Source organism: Martes martes, assembly GCF_963455335.1.
Source record: "Martes martes genome assembly, chromosome: 12".
Lineage (NCBI taxonomy): Eukaryota > Metazoa > Chordata > Mammalia > Carnivora > Mustelidae > Martes > Martes martes.
The window spans coordinates 90,570,420-90,589,027 of record NC_137900.1 but is presented as its reverse complement, the minus strand read 5'-3'; the positions used below and the strand labels follow the sequence as shown (position 1 = coordinate 90,589,027).

The 18,608-nt window shown below is 54.0% G+C and overlaps 1 protein-coding gene across 1 annotated transcript in view; it reads right to left on the bottom strand.

The window, feature by feature from the left end:
* Positions 1-18,608, bottom strand: part of HMCN2 (hemicentin 2) — a gene marked incomplete at its 5' end in the record, with an annotated part of 147,020 nt that overhangs the window by 115,836 nt on the left and 12,576 nt on the right. Inside the window, 6 exons of the mRNA XM_080820166.1 lie at positions 1,298-1,418; positions 2,343-2,449; positions 3,105-3,276; positions 10,674-10,796; positions 11,653-11,811; positions 12,819-12,889. Coding sequence (XP_080676292.1) covers positions 1,298-1,418; positions 2,343-2,449; positions 3,105-3,276; positions 10,674-10,796; positions 11,653-11,811; positions 12,819-12,889 — 753 coding nt within the window. The remainder of the gene's footprint in view (positions 1-1,297; positions 1,419-2,342; positions 2,450-3,104; positions 3,277-10,673; positions 10,797-11,652; positions 11,812-12,818; positions 12,890-18,608) is intronic.

Here is an 18,608-nt window from a genome sequence, read left to right as displayed (position 1 = left end):
TAGGTGGGAGACACCTGTGAGTCTGGGAACTCCAGCTCCTGCCCGTCCTTTCCCCTCTGTTTAGGTTTCCTTTTATTTTTCTTTCTGACTTATTAGAAATGGACTTTTCACATTATTCCAGAAGACACAGAATTGGAGTTGGACTTCATAATTCCCTCAGTTGTTTTGGGAATGTCGCTCGGGTCTTTCCCTTTTCACAGTTATTAGTTTTTTTCCTTAGAGATCATAAACCAGGAAACAGAGGGTGTGGTTGGTATGATCCCATCAAATGCCTTAAAATCTTTGAAGAAACATGGAACAATCTGGAAAGGGCATTTAAATCTGGAAGTCCAGAATCCTTTGAAAAAGGACGTGTGTCTGTGCTGGGCCCAAACCCCATGCAGCAACAATCAGCCAAGGGCATGCTCCCAGGGGTGGGAACCCCCACTTCCTGATGCCCCTGCACTGAGGCCAAGTGCCAACTGCTGCTTATCGTTTGCAATTGTCCTGCTGTTTTGCACCCCCCCTCTTTTTTTTTAATTATCTTGGACCCACATCTTTCTCAAAAGCAGAAACCCAAGAAGGTCACCTGTGGCCCCCCCTTCTCCCTCTCCCACTGGGGAACGGCCCGAGGGACCCTTCAGTTTTCAAGCACTGCATTTAGGATTTCTTTTCTCTCCTGACTCTAGAAGTTTCCCTGCCTCTCCCCCTTCCTGCTACTGGGAAAAACAAGCACTAAATAAGCAAGCGGCCCCCTTTCACTTTGAAGGTCTTACTGCTGGTCCTGGCACAGAACCAGCCAGGGCTGCAAGGATGACAAGGATTAGAGGAACTGCACACTCTACAGCTCTAAGGCTCTGGCAGCTACCGCCGTGGTCCCCAGTCAGTGACCTGGAGTTAGCCTGACCTGGTCTGGGACCCTCCCTATCTCCCTTCTGACCTGGTCCCAGCAAAATCCTCTGAAGGTCTCCATGGTGAGGGACCACAATTCCCAAACTATGAACTGGGACCCCTGATCTGGCCACCAGATGGTGGTTTCTGGCATAGGGTTCTGGCAACCAGAGCCAAAACTCCCTGCCTGCTCTGGAGCACAGCCTTCTCCAGATGGAACCATGCTGGGGCACACAGGCAACCCCAGATCCCAGTGGGCGCCTTCTAACCAGAACATGGACCTTGAGCCTCCAACTCCAACATCCTCCTAGGCTCCCAAACCCCACCAGCCTGCACAGGGCCCACTCTAGCCGCACACTCATGGCCTGCCTCCCAAGGCTCCCCCACTTCCCAGAAAGCATCGCCCCCAAGGTCAGGAGCACTGTACCTTGCAGGGGCCACTCGATGGTGTGGTTGAGGTCCAGAGAGGGCTGGGTGGAGAAGCCGGCCCGGAAGTCGATGTTGCTGACACCTGTGATCCTCACTGAATGGCGACCACTACTGTAGACCTAGTAAGACCCAGACCCCATCACCAGGGCACCTGACTCCAGTTCCAGGGCAGAAGGCATCCACCCTGACTGGTGCCGACTGCTGGAATTCTCCCCACTTTGCAGACACAAAAGACAACTTCTCTGCTCCCTGGGGGCCCAGCACAATGCTCCCTAAATGCAGAAGAGGCCCTAGCTGTGGCACTATCCTGAGCAGGACTCTTGAAGCTGCCCCGCGTTTCCAGCTGCCCCCCTCAACACTCACAGCCCCATCTGTCCCCTGCATGTCTAATCTCTGCCTCGCCTTCTCCACCGGCATTAGAGCTCTTAGCTCAAAAATGCTCAGAGTTTGAAGGGCAGGGTCAATGTTGCCCCTTCGCCTGTAGCATCTACACCTAGCCCAGGGCCTGGCATCCGGGAGGTGCTCCATAAAGGTTTGCTCAACCAGCAGGAGCTGACATCCTTCCAAGGCAGCAGCCTGTCCCATGCCAGGACCCTGTGCCAGGAGCCCCAGCCTACCCCCAGTCCCTGGCCTCCAGCACCTTACAGATGAGAGCAGGCCCCCAGCCCCCTGCCAGGCATGTTCCTCTAAGACATCCTTCCCCCAAGGTCACCCTTGTTTCTTTTTTTCATTCTTCATAGGATAGGTTTCTGAAACTCAAGCTGGCTTAGTCACCCACCTCTGCACACTCAAATTGTTTCTCCAACTCTTTCTTATAAGTTCCCTAACTAACCCCAAATCACGCTACTTCCTCTCACTGTTGCAAAGCAGAATACTTCTCCTCTGTTCTTGACCCTCTGCTTCTATTGATATGTCCACGTCACTACCCGTGCTTCAGCTCTCAGCTTCCCAGGGCCCCAGGCTCCCCAGGACAGGCAGAAGGGAGACAGGGTCCCAGCTTGGTGAAACCAGCCTCCCTCCCCCTGGGAATAAGAGCCCCTTACCTTGATGGACCACAGCCCAGGATGCTCAGGCTTAAAGGCCACAACCTTGGCGGAGTCAGGGATGTTGAGAAGCACATTGAGGCCCTCATCCTTCTGTAGGATCCTCCCTGTGGAACCCCCAAGGAGTTCTCAGTCCCTGATCCTTTCCTGGTGGTGACAGAAGCCCCATCCTGTCCCCAGGAGCCCAGGGCCCTCCAAACGCCAGCCTCAGGCTTCCCAGAGAAACCGACAAGAGACCTTTGGTGGTGTTCGGTCCTTCATCTCATTGTGCACTCCACCCTCGTCCACCCCCACGTCGGGGCTGGACACCTCTAGACCTGGGAACCATCACATCCTCGGAGCACCGTGAGGCCGGGTGGCCGGGTCCAAATCACACTGATCCTGGGTGACCTGAACGAGTCACTGAGCCTTCCAGAGCCACAGCTTCTCATCTCAGTGGCATGCCACTAATTCTTGCCCTGACTGACCTGCTGGGCCACCGTAGGGATTCGCTGAGAGAACCGGGGGGAAGATCACACGTGAGCCTCGCGTCCCAGGGCCTGTGGCTATCTTCCTTCCCCTCACCTGGCCGCTAACAGTCTCCCTGCTTCCTCACCCACCACAGGCACCCTCTCTGCCCTCCACGCGGCTTCCCCCACCCTCCTTGTTCCCAGAGCCTTGGGTCCAAACCCCCTGCCACCCCGGGTCTCTCTCTTTGTCCCATCCCGGACTCCTAGCTCAGTGTCAGGGTCAAAGAAGAGGCCAGTGCTAGGGTGCACATACCCAGGGGGTCGCGGACTTCAATCTGGGGCCCCGGACCGCTCAGGGAGATGGTGACCTCCTTCAGGCTGGGGTCAAAGGGAATCTTCCACGTGTGCTCGCCCTCCTCCTTGTGGTCCGTGGACAGCAGGTGCACCTTGGTAGCCTGGACCGCGGACTCTACCCACTTCAGCACCTGGGAGGCAGGCATAAGAAGCGGATGCCAGCAGGTGTCTGTGGTCTTACTTAGAACTGACCCACTGGAGACAGGTCTCTAATAGGTTCCTGGCAGAATCCAGTCCCCCACCTGGGTTTGAGGCAGCATATAGGCTTTCCGGGTCACCCAAGGTCACCCCACTCCCACTGCCCTACACCAGGCCAATTCACACTTCATTACCTTCCTGGCCTATGGGCTGGGAGCTGTGCAACCTGGATTGAGGCTGCTTGGAAGGAAGGGCCAATCTCAGTGGCACCCATTACTTCCTCCGGAAAGCCTTCCTGATGCCTCCTACACACAGATGAACCCTTGTGATCCAGGCTCTCCCCCAGAACCATGTAATTCACCATCACCCCAAGGGGCCTCAGGCCACCCTCCTCGGGACCGAGGGGATCCGCTGCAAAGATAGAGTCTCCTCCTGATCTGTGTCACGGCATTGAGAAATCTTCAATCCTTAAACCCTAAAATTGCAGATTCATTCTAAAATCTTAAGTGTTTTGGGCAGGTCCCAATGAGAAGCAGATAAGAGGTAAGGACTCCCCCACCAGACTAGCAGACCACCTGGGTGCTCATTTAAAGTATGATTTGGGGGGGGATCCTCAAAATCCCTCAAAGACTGCCCCCCAGGAGTACACAGACCCCATGTCAGCAACACTGGGGCTAGTCTCAGATCTCTCACTGAGCACAAAACTACGGAGTTTCTCCAAATCCTCACCATGGCCTTCAAGACCACATGTTCTGTCCTGCGTTTTAGGCAGTTGTCCAACAGGTCAGTTTGCCCTGACTCTCCCCGTGCTCGCATGGGTTGGACCCCCATGCCTCCCGAGGCAGTGCCCACCACACATGCTGTTCCCTTGCAGAAATGACCCGCTCCCTCCTGCTTAGGTTCATGCCTGTCTCCCCTCTTGGCCTGGAAGCCCAATGAGGGCAGGACCCTCTGCTATGCCCCACGCTCAGTGGCTGGCATGGAGAGGGTGTTCGGGAAGCTTCTGTTCACTGTGTGTGATACGGCAGGGCACACAGCTCCTGAACAGGGGCATCAGATCACAGACCCCTCACTCTGTTCCACCCCCAAGCCCACCTTGCGATCGCCACGCCTCCCAGTTTCCCGTTAGAAAACCAGGAATGAGGATGAGGAGGGGAGCCTCCTTCCAGGCCAAGTAAATTTCAAGTTTCCCAGGATGCTTCTCAAACTAAACAAAATGAAACTTGAACCTCACTGTACAGCAAAGGTGCACCATAACCACAGAGAGAAAAGAACTCCCGGAGCATGGAGAACCCAGGGTTCAACTGAGCTTTCCCGGTGGGAGGTACCCTGGGGACAGAAAGAGCTGCAAAGACATTCTTATTTAGGAGCCTTGAGTTGCCACGACCATCAGTGCCCAGCTCAGGAGACTGTTTATGCATCTTGCAGGATAAAGCAAAGACGTAAAGATGGTAAGTCTTGCTGAACCAAGATTTTCTCTTACAGCCAAGTGTAAGAGAGAGTTGCAAGTGTTTTATTTATACACAAATTCATTCCAAGTGCATTTATAACCCGGGGATTTCTAAATACCATTCCCCACAGGGACTGTTTGGAGAAATGGCTGATTCCAGGGCTGGGGCAGGTGATTTACAAGGTAAGCCTGAGACAACACGTCGTTCCATTAAGCCAGGAGGTTCTCAGGGACTAAGGGGACACACCAACAGGAACCAGCCCAAGAGAGCTCCCATTAGCTAAATCTAGCGGAACTTGAGCCCCCAAAACATAATGACTGTAATTAACGGAAACATACCCGATTGTAGACTCTGCGTGCCCACAACATTACTCAAAAAAGAAAAGCAAAATTCAAAGCAATGAAACCTCACTTGCCACCAATGAAGGCAATTTCTTTATTAGAGACAAAGAACTAAGTATGATCCCTGCCTTTTCAATTGGTTTTTTTTTGTGCTTCTAAAACACCAAGACCTCAAAAGCTCTTCTTCGTGGAAGGAGGCCCACGAATAAATGTGCAAGCAATGACGCAATTAGGACACCACCATCCTGCAACCCTTAATGAAGTCACCATTTCAGGCAAGCGTACGCCATGGACCACTGGGTGAGAGTGGATGGGGGGACCACATGTCCACGGGGAACCCCAGCATTAACCCACAGACCACTTGCGCATAAAGGGAAAAACGTGGCCCTATAATACAGTTGACTGTCACCTCCTTCGCCCAGGAACGAAACCTACCAGGAACAAGCAGGACACTCAGACATGATTTACCTCCTGATGTGATGCAACTGAAAAGAGACACATAGCACCAACTGTGAACTATTCCTGCCCCAAACACTGGCCTCCGCTAATCAGTCCCTGAGAACTAACTGCCAGGTTAGGGGAAATACAGGGGAAAGGAACAAATTAATGACACCACAAGGAAACAATCAGATGAATCTGGAACCTGGGACATTGTACAATCAAGGCCTCTCCAACAAGTTAGTGGCAGTAAAAAAAAAAGGGGGGGAGGGGCTGGTAGAAGGCTCCAGATGTAAGCAGACTTAACAGACACAATGAACAAATGAAATGCACGGCCCCTGATTAAATCCTGATTTGGCAAAAACTGTTACCAAAGACATTCTGAAGACAATTAGGGAAATTTGAATTTGAACTTGGCATTGGATGATACCAGCCCTCTTCATTTAATCAGAGGATATTGAGGGTTACATCCAAGATCATATTTTTTTTTTGAAACCGACACTGAATTATTTACGGAGAAGATAGAACAGGAGAGATGAAGCAGGTGGGGCCCAAAGGTTAAGTGCTGAATCTAGTTGGGACATGGGTTCTTCTCACTTTTCTTTAACATCTTTCATAGTAACTTTTTTACATAAAAGTCCCTTAAAAAGAGCAAGTATGCCATGACTTTCATAAATACCCGAAAGCAACCAGAGTGGGGTCCAGTTGCCAATTCCAATCAACTGGAAACGATGCTGTTGGACTAAACCCAAAGCCGCATTGGGCTGCAGAGAGGAAACCGCTCTGTGATTGATGAGTGATGTCTGCCACGGATATGGGTTGAGAGAGCGAAGTCTCGCGTGCCGCATATTGGCCACCCTTCCTCTGAATCATAGTCCTACCGTGCAATCTTCCACGCAAGAGCACAGGACACGAAGGGAATGGGAAGATCTGCCTGAGATTGAAAAAGTGAATACGTTTTGTTCAGACTGAGCTGGAAAGCGGGTGCCTAGACTTTGGTTATCCCAGGATAAGAATACTGCGTTCTAAAAACCCACTAGTTTGTATGATCGTATACCCTCCTTCTGTTTCGCCTCACTCTGGAAGTAACGTTTCTCTTGACAACACTCGCGCACGTGGGGGCCGGCTGGAGGAAGCAGCAGCCGAGGCTCCCAGCTGGAGAGGTGGACAGAAGCTGGCGAGGTGCCCCCACAGCTAAGCCACAGCCCCGTGATCACTGTCCTCTTCCCCCCACCACCCTGGGGTCGGGCCTTGTCAGGGGTCGGGAGGAAATCATAACTGAGCAGAGCTGCCGGGAGGCGGCGGCACCAGCTGACAACGTCCCAGAGAGATCACACCCACTGGTTGTGCCACAACTGTCATTACAAGCTTGTCCTAAGATGTTCCAAGAGAGGGACGATGCCCGGGAGTTCAGGCTACTGAACCGCAGAGAAGGCGCAGACAGAGCACGACGCCAGTGACCCCAGCAGGAGGCAGCGTGCCCACGGGGTCTGCTCTGAAAGTATGTGGCCGCCGGGGAGCTGGGGGTGCCAACCATCTTGCCCAGAGCAAAGCCAGACCCCCTGTAGGCTCAGGCCTATAGACAAGGCTGTCTGGACCCCACGATGTCCCCCAGGGCTCCAAGCAGAATGCAGGGAGCCTTCTGAGCCGACAGCCTTCATCAAGCAGGCTCAGTGTTTATTTGGAGGAGACAATGGCTTCCAGATGTTAGCGGGACTGGGGGCCCGCGAGCCAGCGTTGCAGTGGGGCTCATCTCTCTGTCACCGATAGGGAAGGAATGGAAGAATCTGGCGCTGCCGCCCTGGCCAGATGGCTGCCGCTCGGCCGTTCATGGCAGATAAATCATCCCTGGGGCTCCTCCCCGGACACTTGACAGCCAGGGCGGCCGAGGAAGCAGAGGAGAGGCCAGGGGGCCCGGAGGGCCTCCGAGCCACAGAGCAGAAAGCTGGGGCCCGACTGCGGGGCCTGGGGCAGGAAGCTCGGCGGGCAGGGATGGGGAGACAGCACCAGCCCCGGCCAGCAGCTCACCGCCGGGCACTCAGGTCCCGAGCACCTGTTCTGAGAGCCCTTACTCTTGAGGGAGCTTCGCGGGTGCCGGGCATGCGTTCTGGGCACCAAAGCAGGGGGCTAGAGTCACAGCCGTCACCAGCTCTTACCACGGGCTTCCCAGTGCCTGCCGGGCACCCCCATCTCACAGGCAGGTGCTCTCTTACCCCACTGTGCAAAGGAGGAAATGGAGGCCCAGAGAGGTTAAGTACTATGTTCAAGGTCACCCTGTAGGCACGTGGTAGGGCCGGGGTCTGCAGCTGGCGTGGGGCCCTAACCCTTCACCACGCTGCCTCTTCCCAGAAGAGTCCAGGATGAAGTCATCTCCGGGGCCTGTGCCGCCTGATCTGTTAATTGAAACCACCTGGTTGGACGTCCCCTCCTTCCCCACCCCCCACACTTACTGTCTTAGAAGGTGGTTCACCTTTCCCCTGGTTGATGAACAGAATCTGGGTGATTTGGCACATTTGTACGGGCTGGTGCTGGACAGGAGAAGGGTCCGGGCTCCCAGAATGGACTTTCCAGGACCAGGGAAGGCTGCAGAACTGAGGGGGTATGCCCAGCAATTCCGGCCCACTCTGCTGGGGCTGGTGACGGTGTCGAGCTGGTTCTGAGCTGAGGGGAGGCTGTGCCTGGACCAGAGGGGGTCATGGAGCTATCTAAGCCTTGACCAGAAATGCACACCTCAAGGGGCGAAGGTGCCCACCTCCCCTGTCCATTGAAAGATGGCAAAAGCTCCAAATTACCCCCACCAGGGGGAGGGGACCTTCGCCTTGCTTTAATTACCCTAGAACCCCACAGGGCCACCGCCCCAACTGGAAAAAAGTCCAAACTCAAAAACACTGAGACCTAACCTGGACAGACTCTGTCTCCGTGCCCAGCGCCTGGACCCGAGTTAGCCGGCAGCAGGTGCACAGTAAGCGGGAAATGAAGGCAAGAGAGAACGCAGAACGCGTCCCTCCGGCCACACTGGACAGACTGTGAAAAGGTAAAGGGACGAACTAGACACGCACAGTCTGGGAACTTCCGCAACTTCTGTCCTGAGGAGTCATTCTCTCAGCTGGAGCCCCCGGCGTGGGCAAAGGCACTGTTCCCTCTCCTTGGGGGGGTTTGAGGAGGAGGACCACAGCCCTGGCTGCTGCGGCCAATTTCTCAGGCTTTCTGAATGTCTGGAAACATCTGGAGCGACACAGCTCTGTGTCCAGGAAGGAGAAGGCTCCAGGCCCCTACCCAGCGGCAGCCAATCCTGGCCACTGGAGGTCCCATCAAGTCAGACACACACTGCCAAGTCAGGCTCCCACAAACAGAAGACTGGACACCGTGGCCGGGAGCCAGTGGACTCGCCCCCACTTTCCCTGCCTCAAGAGAGAGGACAGGGGAGCCCAGCCCCACACCTGGGCTAGCTGTCTCCCACTGACCTGCCCAGCTGCCCTGCTGTCTGAATTGCCCCTGACCTTCAGAACCCAGCTCCCGCCCAAATAGGTCTCCCCCCAAAAACAAGGACTGAGCCATCCCTCCACTCTGAAAGGCCTCCCACCCTTGTTCGGGCGGCTCAGGGCCAGAGTAGGCTGACATGCCAAAAACCGAAGTCTCATGTGTCGCAGAGAAACATAAACGCCATTTGTCAGCAGGGAGTTAAGGCACGCTAATCTAAACAAGGCCCTGGAGACCGTTCTCTTCAGGCCATAAATATATAACACAGAAAAACCCTCCCCTGGAGGCTGCAGCAGGGCTGGCTGGGGCCGGGGCCCACCTCCCAGACATGGTCTCTCTTGCTTTCCTCTTCCCAGGGCCTCAGGCACAAGGGACCCCGTATCTGTCCATTTACCCGCTATTACTGATCACCTGCACTGTGCTGGAGGCCACAGGAGGTCCTGGGGATACAGCAGCAGAGAACCCGTAATAAGGGCCTGGTTCTCGGTGAGCTCACAGCCTAAAGGCGTTCAGTGATGCCAGGCTTAGAAAACCAGTTATATAAAGCAGTACCAGGAGCTGGGAGAGGGTATGAAAGAAGACTTCATTTTGATGGGAAATCAAGAAAGGTCTGCCAGGGAGAAAGCATTTCAGCTAAGAATGGGAAAATGAGGAGCCCACGATGGTGTAGGAAAAACAAGTGGCATGAGCAAAGGCCCTGGGGTAGAAAGACATGGGACATTGAAGAGCGAGCGGAGGCCAGTGGGGTGGCAGCAGTGAGCAAGGGGGAGAACACAGGCCATGGGGTCAGAGAAGACTCTGGACCTTCTCCAGGGGACAGCCAGGACAGACCCTTTGGTCAGATTTGCTTTAGAAAGATCCAGTGTACAAGAGACGGCTCGTAGAGGCTCAAAGAAGTCCACTGAGAGCATCACTTCCCAACTCTGCTCAGTGACTTCATGATGGCAGCCTGAAATCAGTCAGAGTAGGAGGGCTTACACCACGGCAATGGGCATTCTTGTTCTTTTCAGGGAGGTGGTTGTGGCCATTCACCAGCATGTCCCTGGAAGGATCCCTCCGGCTCCTGGGAGGGAACAGACGTGTGGGGAGAGGGAAAGCAGGGTGCGCCCTGAGTGGCCAGTGGGGCCTGGAGTGGGGGAAGGCCAGACACCTGGTCTTAGAACAAGACAAGCACTTAGACACCTGGTCAGCACCGAGCTGAACGATTCCAGATCACTGACAACATCTGCCTCGGGACACAGGGCCAAGCAAGCCCCTGATGGCTAAGACCCCCAGCAGGATCTCCTGGCTCCCCCCAACAGAGCCTGAACCGGACAGCCCCTGCCCCCCGCCCACTCCTCTATCCACCCCTGGGTTCCCTGACTCCAGGGAGAAGCTCACCCCCCTACCCCCACCTCTGGCAAACTTTGCTAGGTCCGTCCTGCCAGCCTGCACCATCCGGGGGACCCAGGGTGCTTCCTCAAGCTCCAGTCTCTTTACCTGCAAAACTGATAAGTCCGTGGCACCCACCTTTGGGGTGGGCAGCAGGTAGAAGGGTCTGGAGAGATGACGTCATACAGCCCTGAGTACAGCGCTCGCTGCACTGGCCTCAGGGTGAGACACAGCGCTGCCCATCAATGGCAGCGACCCAAACACCAGGCACAGGTGCCCAGAGATGCAGGAGGGCCAGGGCAGGCTCACCTCGGTCACCTGCTGCTTGTCCAGGTGGAACACCTGCCCGGAGCTGGTGGCAGCGATCTCTTCGTAAGCCAGATAGCCGGGATGAGTGCGGTCGCCGCAGTCCCCCGTCAGCACAAAGACCACCTGGAAGAGGGATGTGAAGCCTGGCTCGGGGCTCCCTTGGCCACCTGTGTGGCAAGGCCAGGACGAGGGAGGGGGATCCAGGGGGAGCCCTTGCCTCTCTCTGGGCTCAGGCGATGCATCTGTAGAATGGGAATGATGGGAGTATCCGCCCCATGGGGACCAGGGCTAAGGCAGGTCAAGGGCGTAGCATGGGACCAGGAACACTTCAGGTGCTCCGTAAACAGGAGCTGTTACTAAACCTACAAGGCAGGAAATGGAAATCAGCTGCTCTGCGCAGCCCCTGGGGGCCACGAAGTTAGAAAAACCTTGGAGAACGGAGTTTGCTCCTGATGGGAGACCAGAGACCAGAGAAGCTGTCCCGGCTCTTGAGACCTTCACCCGAGGAGGTCCCACGGTTGGGTGGCCCTTCCCCCTTCCCCACGCACGTCCCTCCCCCAGCCCTGGCTGTGAAAACCAGAAGCAAAAGCCCCAGCAGGCAGTCAAGCCCCGAGGCAGCAGGGAGAAGGGCGCCGCACACCCCAAAGACAGGAGCGGAGGCGACGCCAGGAGGAAGATGGATTGCACAGGCTCTGACAGGGAGCGAGGAGAGCGGGCGGCGTGGTCTTTATCAAGAATGAGCCTCGCCAGGCGGCAGGAGCCCCAGCGGGCGGGGGGCCCAGAGCATGAGAACACACTTGGACTTCACCAGACCAGTTCGGACTTGAGGGCCCGCGGCTGCACTGGCGGGGACCCTGGAGGGGAAGCAGCCGCCCTCCGCCTGGCAGATGGGGGTCTGGGCTGCCTGCACGGGGGACCCCGGCTTCCTCAGCACTCCTGGGGGCCCGCACGCGTGCGCCCCCAAGGACAGCCTACTCGCCTGTGACTGTTTAAGCTGTAAGAGCCGCAGGAGCTCCTCCTTCTTGTGGTAGTCCTTGGCGCGGGCATCCGAGAAGACGTAGATGAAGGAGCCGGGGTTGGCCACCTCCACGGCAGCCTTGATGGCCCCCACACTCATCTCGGGGCAGTCACCGCCCCCCTGCAGGGCAGGCAGGGGTATGTCAGGGGCTGGCCCACCCAGGGACGCCTCTGACACCGACAGGTGGGCGGGGGGTGTTTAGACAAGTAGCACCTTCCCCTTACCCACCCACGCAAGAGAGGCATGGTCCCTCCCGTGGGGTCAGCACGTGATTATTTAATTACCGCTGTGATGAGTGATACAAGCTGGGGAGGAGGGCTGGGAGCCCCGGGACATCTAACAGGTGCCCCCAAACAGCAACATGTTAGCCAAGGATGCGAGGACAGAGGGTGCTGGTGGTGCGGGGGCAGCCAGGAGAAGGAGTGGTGGGCATGGGGCAGAGGAAAGCATTCAAAGCCGCCTCCCCAAATCCTCTTTGTAGCCGGCCCTGGAATCAGTCCCAAACCAGCACATGCTCCCCCCGTCCCCAACCACGGACAGCTCTGCTCTGCGGGAAGGGAGCGTGCCCTGCCTCACGGGCTTTGCCCAGCCAGTGCCAGCAACACCGTTGGCACGTGGGCGCTTTTCAGTAATGCTCCCTCCTGGGTTCAGCCCTCCAGGCCACAAGCACTTCCTGTCCCCTACGTGCCAGGCCCTGTTCTGAGCCCCACAGGACCTGGCGGTGGGTTAGACAGCCTTCAGCAAGCGGCTGCTCTCGACGGGCAAAGGTGTTCAGGGTGGCAAAGAAGCCCAGGTGGTTTGGGGGGATGGAGTGAGACCTCTCACTCACCACATACCTCCTCCTCCCACTGTTTCATCCAGTCACTAAATAATAAGCACCTACTATGGGCAGGGCCCAGGGACTCCCAGAGGTCCTTGGGTCACTGAATAAAGGAAGGAACCCCAAGAAGTACAGGATCTTCAGCATCCCCAAGCTGGGGTGCAGGCCAGAGGCAGTGTTGGGAGGCAGGGCCTGGCTGTGGCGGGAAGCCGCCGTCTTGGCCCCTCGGTGGGACAAAGACCTTGGCCTCAGGCTTGGACTGGGAAAGGCACAGGTAGCAAGCAGTGGGGGGGGGGGGGTGGCTCACCTGCACATAGAGTTCTCTCAGCTCTCTCTGAAACACCTCTGGGTCAGCCGTGAGGGTCACTGGACCAATATCTGCGGGAAAAGAGAGAGAGGCCCAGGCTGGCTTGTATTCCCAGACGCACCACCTCCATGGGATGGGGAAGCAGTCACAAGATGGAAAAAAAGGTGAAACCTGGACCCCAGAGACACCCCTCCCAACCAAAGGGGGAGCAGTAAGGGGACAGTTTCCAGGTCTTCCAGGACGCTCAGCCCCCTGCCCTGCTCCAAGTGAGGCCCAGAGCTCCAGGGGAGCACAGAGATGAGATAGAAGGCAAACACCCAGTTCCTCCTCGAAACCACAGCTCTCAATCTTTCCTGAACATGGCTGCCTTAGGAACCTCCCCTCTGCCACCCTACCCACCCCACCGTCCGTGGAAAAGGAATTCTGGAAAGACAAAGAGACAGAGAACTGTCCAACACCAGACTGATCAATGAGAGGAAATCTTCTAGAAACTCCATCCATATATTAGCTCATTTAAAAAGAGCAGAGTTAAAGTGTGAAGGTTGACTACACCAAATGTAGGCGATGATGGGCAGCGACTGGAACTTCTGTCCGCCGCTCGTGGGAATGTAAAATGGTTCGACCACTTCGGAAGACACACCGGACTTTCTAAAACCTTAAGCAAGCGCATACCACGAGATTCAGTCATTTCACTCCTAGGTATTTACCCAAGAGAAATGAAAACATATGTCCACACCAAGACTTGAACTCAAACGTTCAGAGCGGCTGCATTCATAATAGCCCAGAACAGGAAACCAGCCAAACGTCCCTCCACCAATGAAAGGACAAACAAACCGTGGTCTCTTCACGTAATCAAATTCTGCTCAAAAAGAACGCAGAAGAAGCTACCAATGCAGGCAGCCACACAGACGAATCTCACAGACATCACGTCGCACGAAAGAAGCCAGACACAAAAGAGTGCACATTTATGTGGTTCCATTTATAGAAGCTCTGGAACAGGTAGGATGAATCTGAGGTGAAAAGAATCAGAACAGAGGTTGTCTGGAGGCTGGGGAGCTACAAAAGGACTGTCAGGGGAGTCAGAAATGTTCTATAGTGTGATAGGAGTGTGGGTTCCACAGGTATACGGTTCCTCCAAAGTGCAAAGCAAAGATTTGTACATTTCAGTGTATGTAAATTTCAACCCCTAAAGCCAGCCCAACAGAGAACACTCATCGTCGAGTGGGGGTGGAGACGGGAGGAGGGTATAGATGAACAAGAACAGGCGGAACAGGTTTGATATTTGGTGACAGGGATGTGCGGATTCACTACACTCCTCTGCAGACTTTGTATATATTTGAAATGTTCCCCAAGAAGAAGATTTTTTTTTTAATAGCTGTAACTGAGAGCCACAGCCAGCATAAGGCTATCAAGGCACTGAAAACTGGGGCAAGGATCCCAACTCCCCCTGTGGATGTGTGCACGAAGGGGGTTTTACAAGTTTTATGGACGTCGAATTTCTTAGGAAAATAGTTCATCTGCGTCCTTGATGAACTCCAATGATGGACTGTTTTTAGTTCAAGAATTCTAAATTCTAGTCACCCTAAAAAAATTCCCATACTCGACTAGTCAACTTGACCTTGGTCCTTCTTAGGGAAGGAATCCCATGGAATTACCCAGCATTCATCCACAATTCTAAAGGAGAGTATGGACACCAGCTCTTCTGCCCAGCACTTTAGGAACCAATCGTCCCATGGGGGCCCTTGATTCTGCGTTCTGAATTTATCATTCATCACGCCCAACACCCCTCCCTCAGCTGCTCTGGCGTTTACCAAGCTTCCCCCCTCCCCCCCATGGCCTCCCACTTTCTGAACTCTGCAGTAACTGATTCAGCCAAACCCTCAGCCTTTGCTGACTGATCTGATTGGAATCCTGACTCCCTCCTTTAGCCACGGCGCATCTCAGACCTTACTTCACTGTCCCCAGGCTTAGTTTCCCCATCTGTAAAATGAGGCACAGAACAACACCATCTCTCCTAGCTAAGAAGCATCACTATGAGAACACAGTGGGGTCAGGGAGAGACAGACCCCGCATGGATCCCATGTACACAGCAAAGTCTCAGCAAACACAGCCACATGGCTGCCTATGTCCCCAGTGTGAGGTCCTCAAACTCCAGTTTGATGGAGAAAAGCAAAAATTTTATTCAACATTGGTTCTTTCTTGATTACGCGATAATACATGTTCAATGTAAAAAAAAAAAAGAAAAGACACTAGTCATACTGACACTTACTAAGATGATACTGACATTTTCTAAGCACTTACTAAGTCCCAGTCCCTGTGCCGAGATGCTTCCCGAACACTAGCCAAGCACTAACTTGCTGAGTTCTCCCTGGCGTCCGGTCAGTCTCAGACTCACCCACATATTACAGAGAACATGGAAGCCTAGAGAGGCCGAGTACCTTCCCAAAGACACACAGCCAGTAAATGGCAGGGCTGGGATGAGCCTAGGTCTGTAAAACTCCAGAAACCGAGCTCTGAGAACCACTCCCTGTGAACTATACATAGAAATTCCTGATACACAGAAAGAGAAGGGAATTCTACCAGCTGGAGACAGTCATTCCGATTTTTACACATAACCTTCAACACTTTCATGTGTATTTGTAAGCCTGCCTCTTACACACATGCATACTATTTTATGCAGAATTTCTACTGAAGGGGCACCTGGGTGGCTCAGTGGGTTAAGCTGCTGCCTTCAGCTCGGGTCATGGTCTCGGGGATCTGGGATCGAGCCCCACGTTGCGCTCTTTGCTCAGCGGGGAGCCTGCTTCTCTCTCTCTCTCTCTCTCTCTGCCTGCCTCTCTGCCTGCTTGTGATCTCTCTCTGTCAAAAATAAATAAATAAAATCTTTAAAAAAAAAAGAATTTCTACTGAAGTATTAATAACAAACTATTTTTCACCTGATTCTTTTCACGGAACAACATATGTTGAGCAACTTTCCAGGAGACCAAATGCTCAGGTTCAAAATCATTTTTAATGGCTACAAAGTATTTCCTTTGTATGAATGACTAAGAGTGGCCGTGGTGCTACACTCTCACGTTGCTTGTTTCCAGTTTTTATAGGAAGCAATGTTACCAAGAACACCTCTAGATCCAGAACATTTACACACCAGCTCAGCTGAGGCCTTGGCACATACTCCCATGAGCACAATTACTGGGTCAAAGGCGAGGACGTTTGTAAAGACTCCGGAAGCAAGTCCAGTAACCTCGTAACTGTCCTCCCCTTCTCCAGACGAGCCAGTCACTCATCCGTCCACCTGCCAGTGCTAGGAAAGATGGCCTGCACCCAGTTTTGCTCACATGGAGAATGGACACCGACGGCTCATTGTCTGTAACCCAGGGCAGCCTGCCGAGAGCCCAGCTCTGACTCTGGCTGGCCCCGCCCTCCCCCATCATGGTCTAGTGACCTCAACTCCCCTCGGTTCCCAACGCTGGACCAGGGCCCCAGCAACCACGTTCTCTCCCATTTGCAGCAACATGAGAACAATAAAGTCGGTGACGTCAGTTATCACAAATCAAGCGGCGGGTGGAGACGCGGCCCTTTATTCCCCAGTCTCTGCCCTTCCTCCCTGGCGAGCTGAGGACTGCTCTGTTTCATGGAGGGACAGTAATTGCTCAGGGGAGTGGATTCTGGTCATGTTTCTACCTGGTAAGATAAAATGTGGGTCACCTATGTCAATTCCTTCTGTTTCCATTTCCTTTTAGTTTTTGTTTTGTTTTGTTTTGTTTTGTTTGTTTGTTTTATCAATTTTACTGGATTGAGAAACCCAAAGTGGGCGGCACGGTGGTAGTGGTAGAGGACGGGGAGGGTGCCAGACCCAGCATCTAGGGTCTAGCCTTCTACCGACAAGGCTGTTCTGGAAGGATCTGCACTCTGGGAAAGGAAGATTCCTGGGAAGTCACCCACCCTGATTCCCCCACACCCCTCAGCGACGCTCAGTGACATCCTCGTCCAGCCTCCTTACGTCCCAAACACTCGGCCGGCTCACGCTGAAGGCCATGGCTGTATGGCTAACACACGGACTTGGACCATTTCAGAAGCCAGGGAGGGTCCTCTGAGCTGGAAAGCCCCGGAAAGGATTTTAAGGTTGGCCTTTGTATTCGTTTCCTGTTCCTGGTTTCATCCATTACTACAAACTCAGCATCTTAAAACAAAACACACCATTTCTGGAGGTCAGAAGCCCTCCAATCAAGGTATTAGCCGCATGGCTGCCTCCCTTCTGGAGACTCTCCAGGGAACTTTGCTTCCTTGATTTTTCCAGCTTTGAGAGAGGCCGCCCGCACTCCTTGGATCGTGGCCCTCGTCCATCTAGAAAGCCTCCAGCAGAGAATCTTCCAGTATCTCTCTCACTACCCTCTGCTTCTCTGCCTCAACTCCTCGGACTCCGCTCCCCTGCTCCCTCTTACAAGGAGGCTTGTGATTTTGACAAGCCCATCTGGGTAAGCCACGAAAATCTCTCCGTCTCCAGATCCCTAACTTAACCACACATGCGGAGCCCCTTCTGCTGTCAAGTAACAGATTTACGGGTTCCGTGGATCAGGACACGCACATCTTTGGGGGGGGCGTTCATTCTGCCTCCCACAGACTCCATCGTACTGTGTCCGGCAAGAATGGACTTGGGAAAAACCCATTCGGACTGCAAACCCATGTGCCAAACATAACAAAGTTGAAGATAAAGAGATCCAAGAGGGCGCCTGGGTGTCTCAGTGGGTTAAAGCCTCTGCCTTCGGCTCAGGTCATGATCTCAGGGTCCTGGGATCCAGCCCCGCATCAGGCTCTCTGCTCATCAGGGAGCTTGCTTTCTCCTCTCTCTCTGCCTGCCTCTCTGCCTACTTGTGATCTCTGTCTGTCAAATACACAAATTAAATCTTTTTAAAAAGAGAGAGAGAGAGATCCAAAGACCCCACCTTTTTAAAGATAGAGAACCTGGAAGCCCGGAGAAGAGAAGGGAATCCTTCAAGGTCAGCGGGGAAGATCTGGTGTAAGAGTTGCCGGGATGTATCATACAGACAGTGACCCCTTCTCTTGTTCACCATTGTGGGCCTTGGGCCAAGTTCAGTGCTGGGCACATGGTAAACATTCAGTAAATCTGGCTCCAACGAGTGACTTAATAAATGCATTTGAACTCCGTATTGTCTGAGCAGCCCCAGGTCAGGACAAAGCTTCGTTTATCTTTAAAACCTGTCCCAGAACAACGCCAGGCGTACGACACTGAGCAAGCTCGTGCTGAATGTCAAGCCCACCCAGGCCCCAGTCCCTCTCACTACAACACGCTGCTGCCTGTCTCCCAGAGAAACAGATATGAAGCGAAGCAGGGAACTGATGTGGTTGTTTGGGACATGCAGAGGAGCTGGCCATATGGAGGAAGGGCTGGCCAGATGGACAGGAGTGTCCATGATTGCTCTCAAGACAGGGCAAAGCCCCAGCAAAGACCGAAGGCAAGGGTTTTTTAAATGTCTGCCTCAACTTCTGAGAGTACACACTTATACATACACACACACACACACAAATCTGATATTACTTCCTTTTGCTGAATAAATCATCCCCAAGCCAGTTCTAGGCACAGGGTGTTACTGATGACTGGCCCCATCATTCTGACGCAGGACTGGCTTCCAAGATGCAAAGAAAGGGTTGGGTCTCCTTGCCACCTCTTCTCCCAGCCACCTGCCCATCCACAGCTACAGGCAGCAAGCCAGAGATGGATGCCTTCTTGTCATGAATTAACACTGCCACACGGCTTCCTCTGTCATTCCC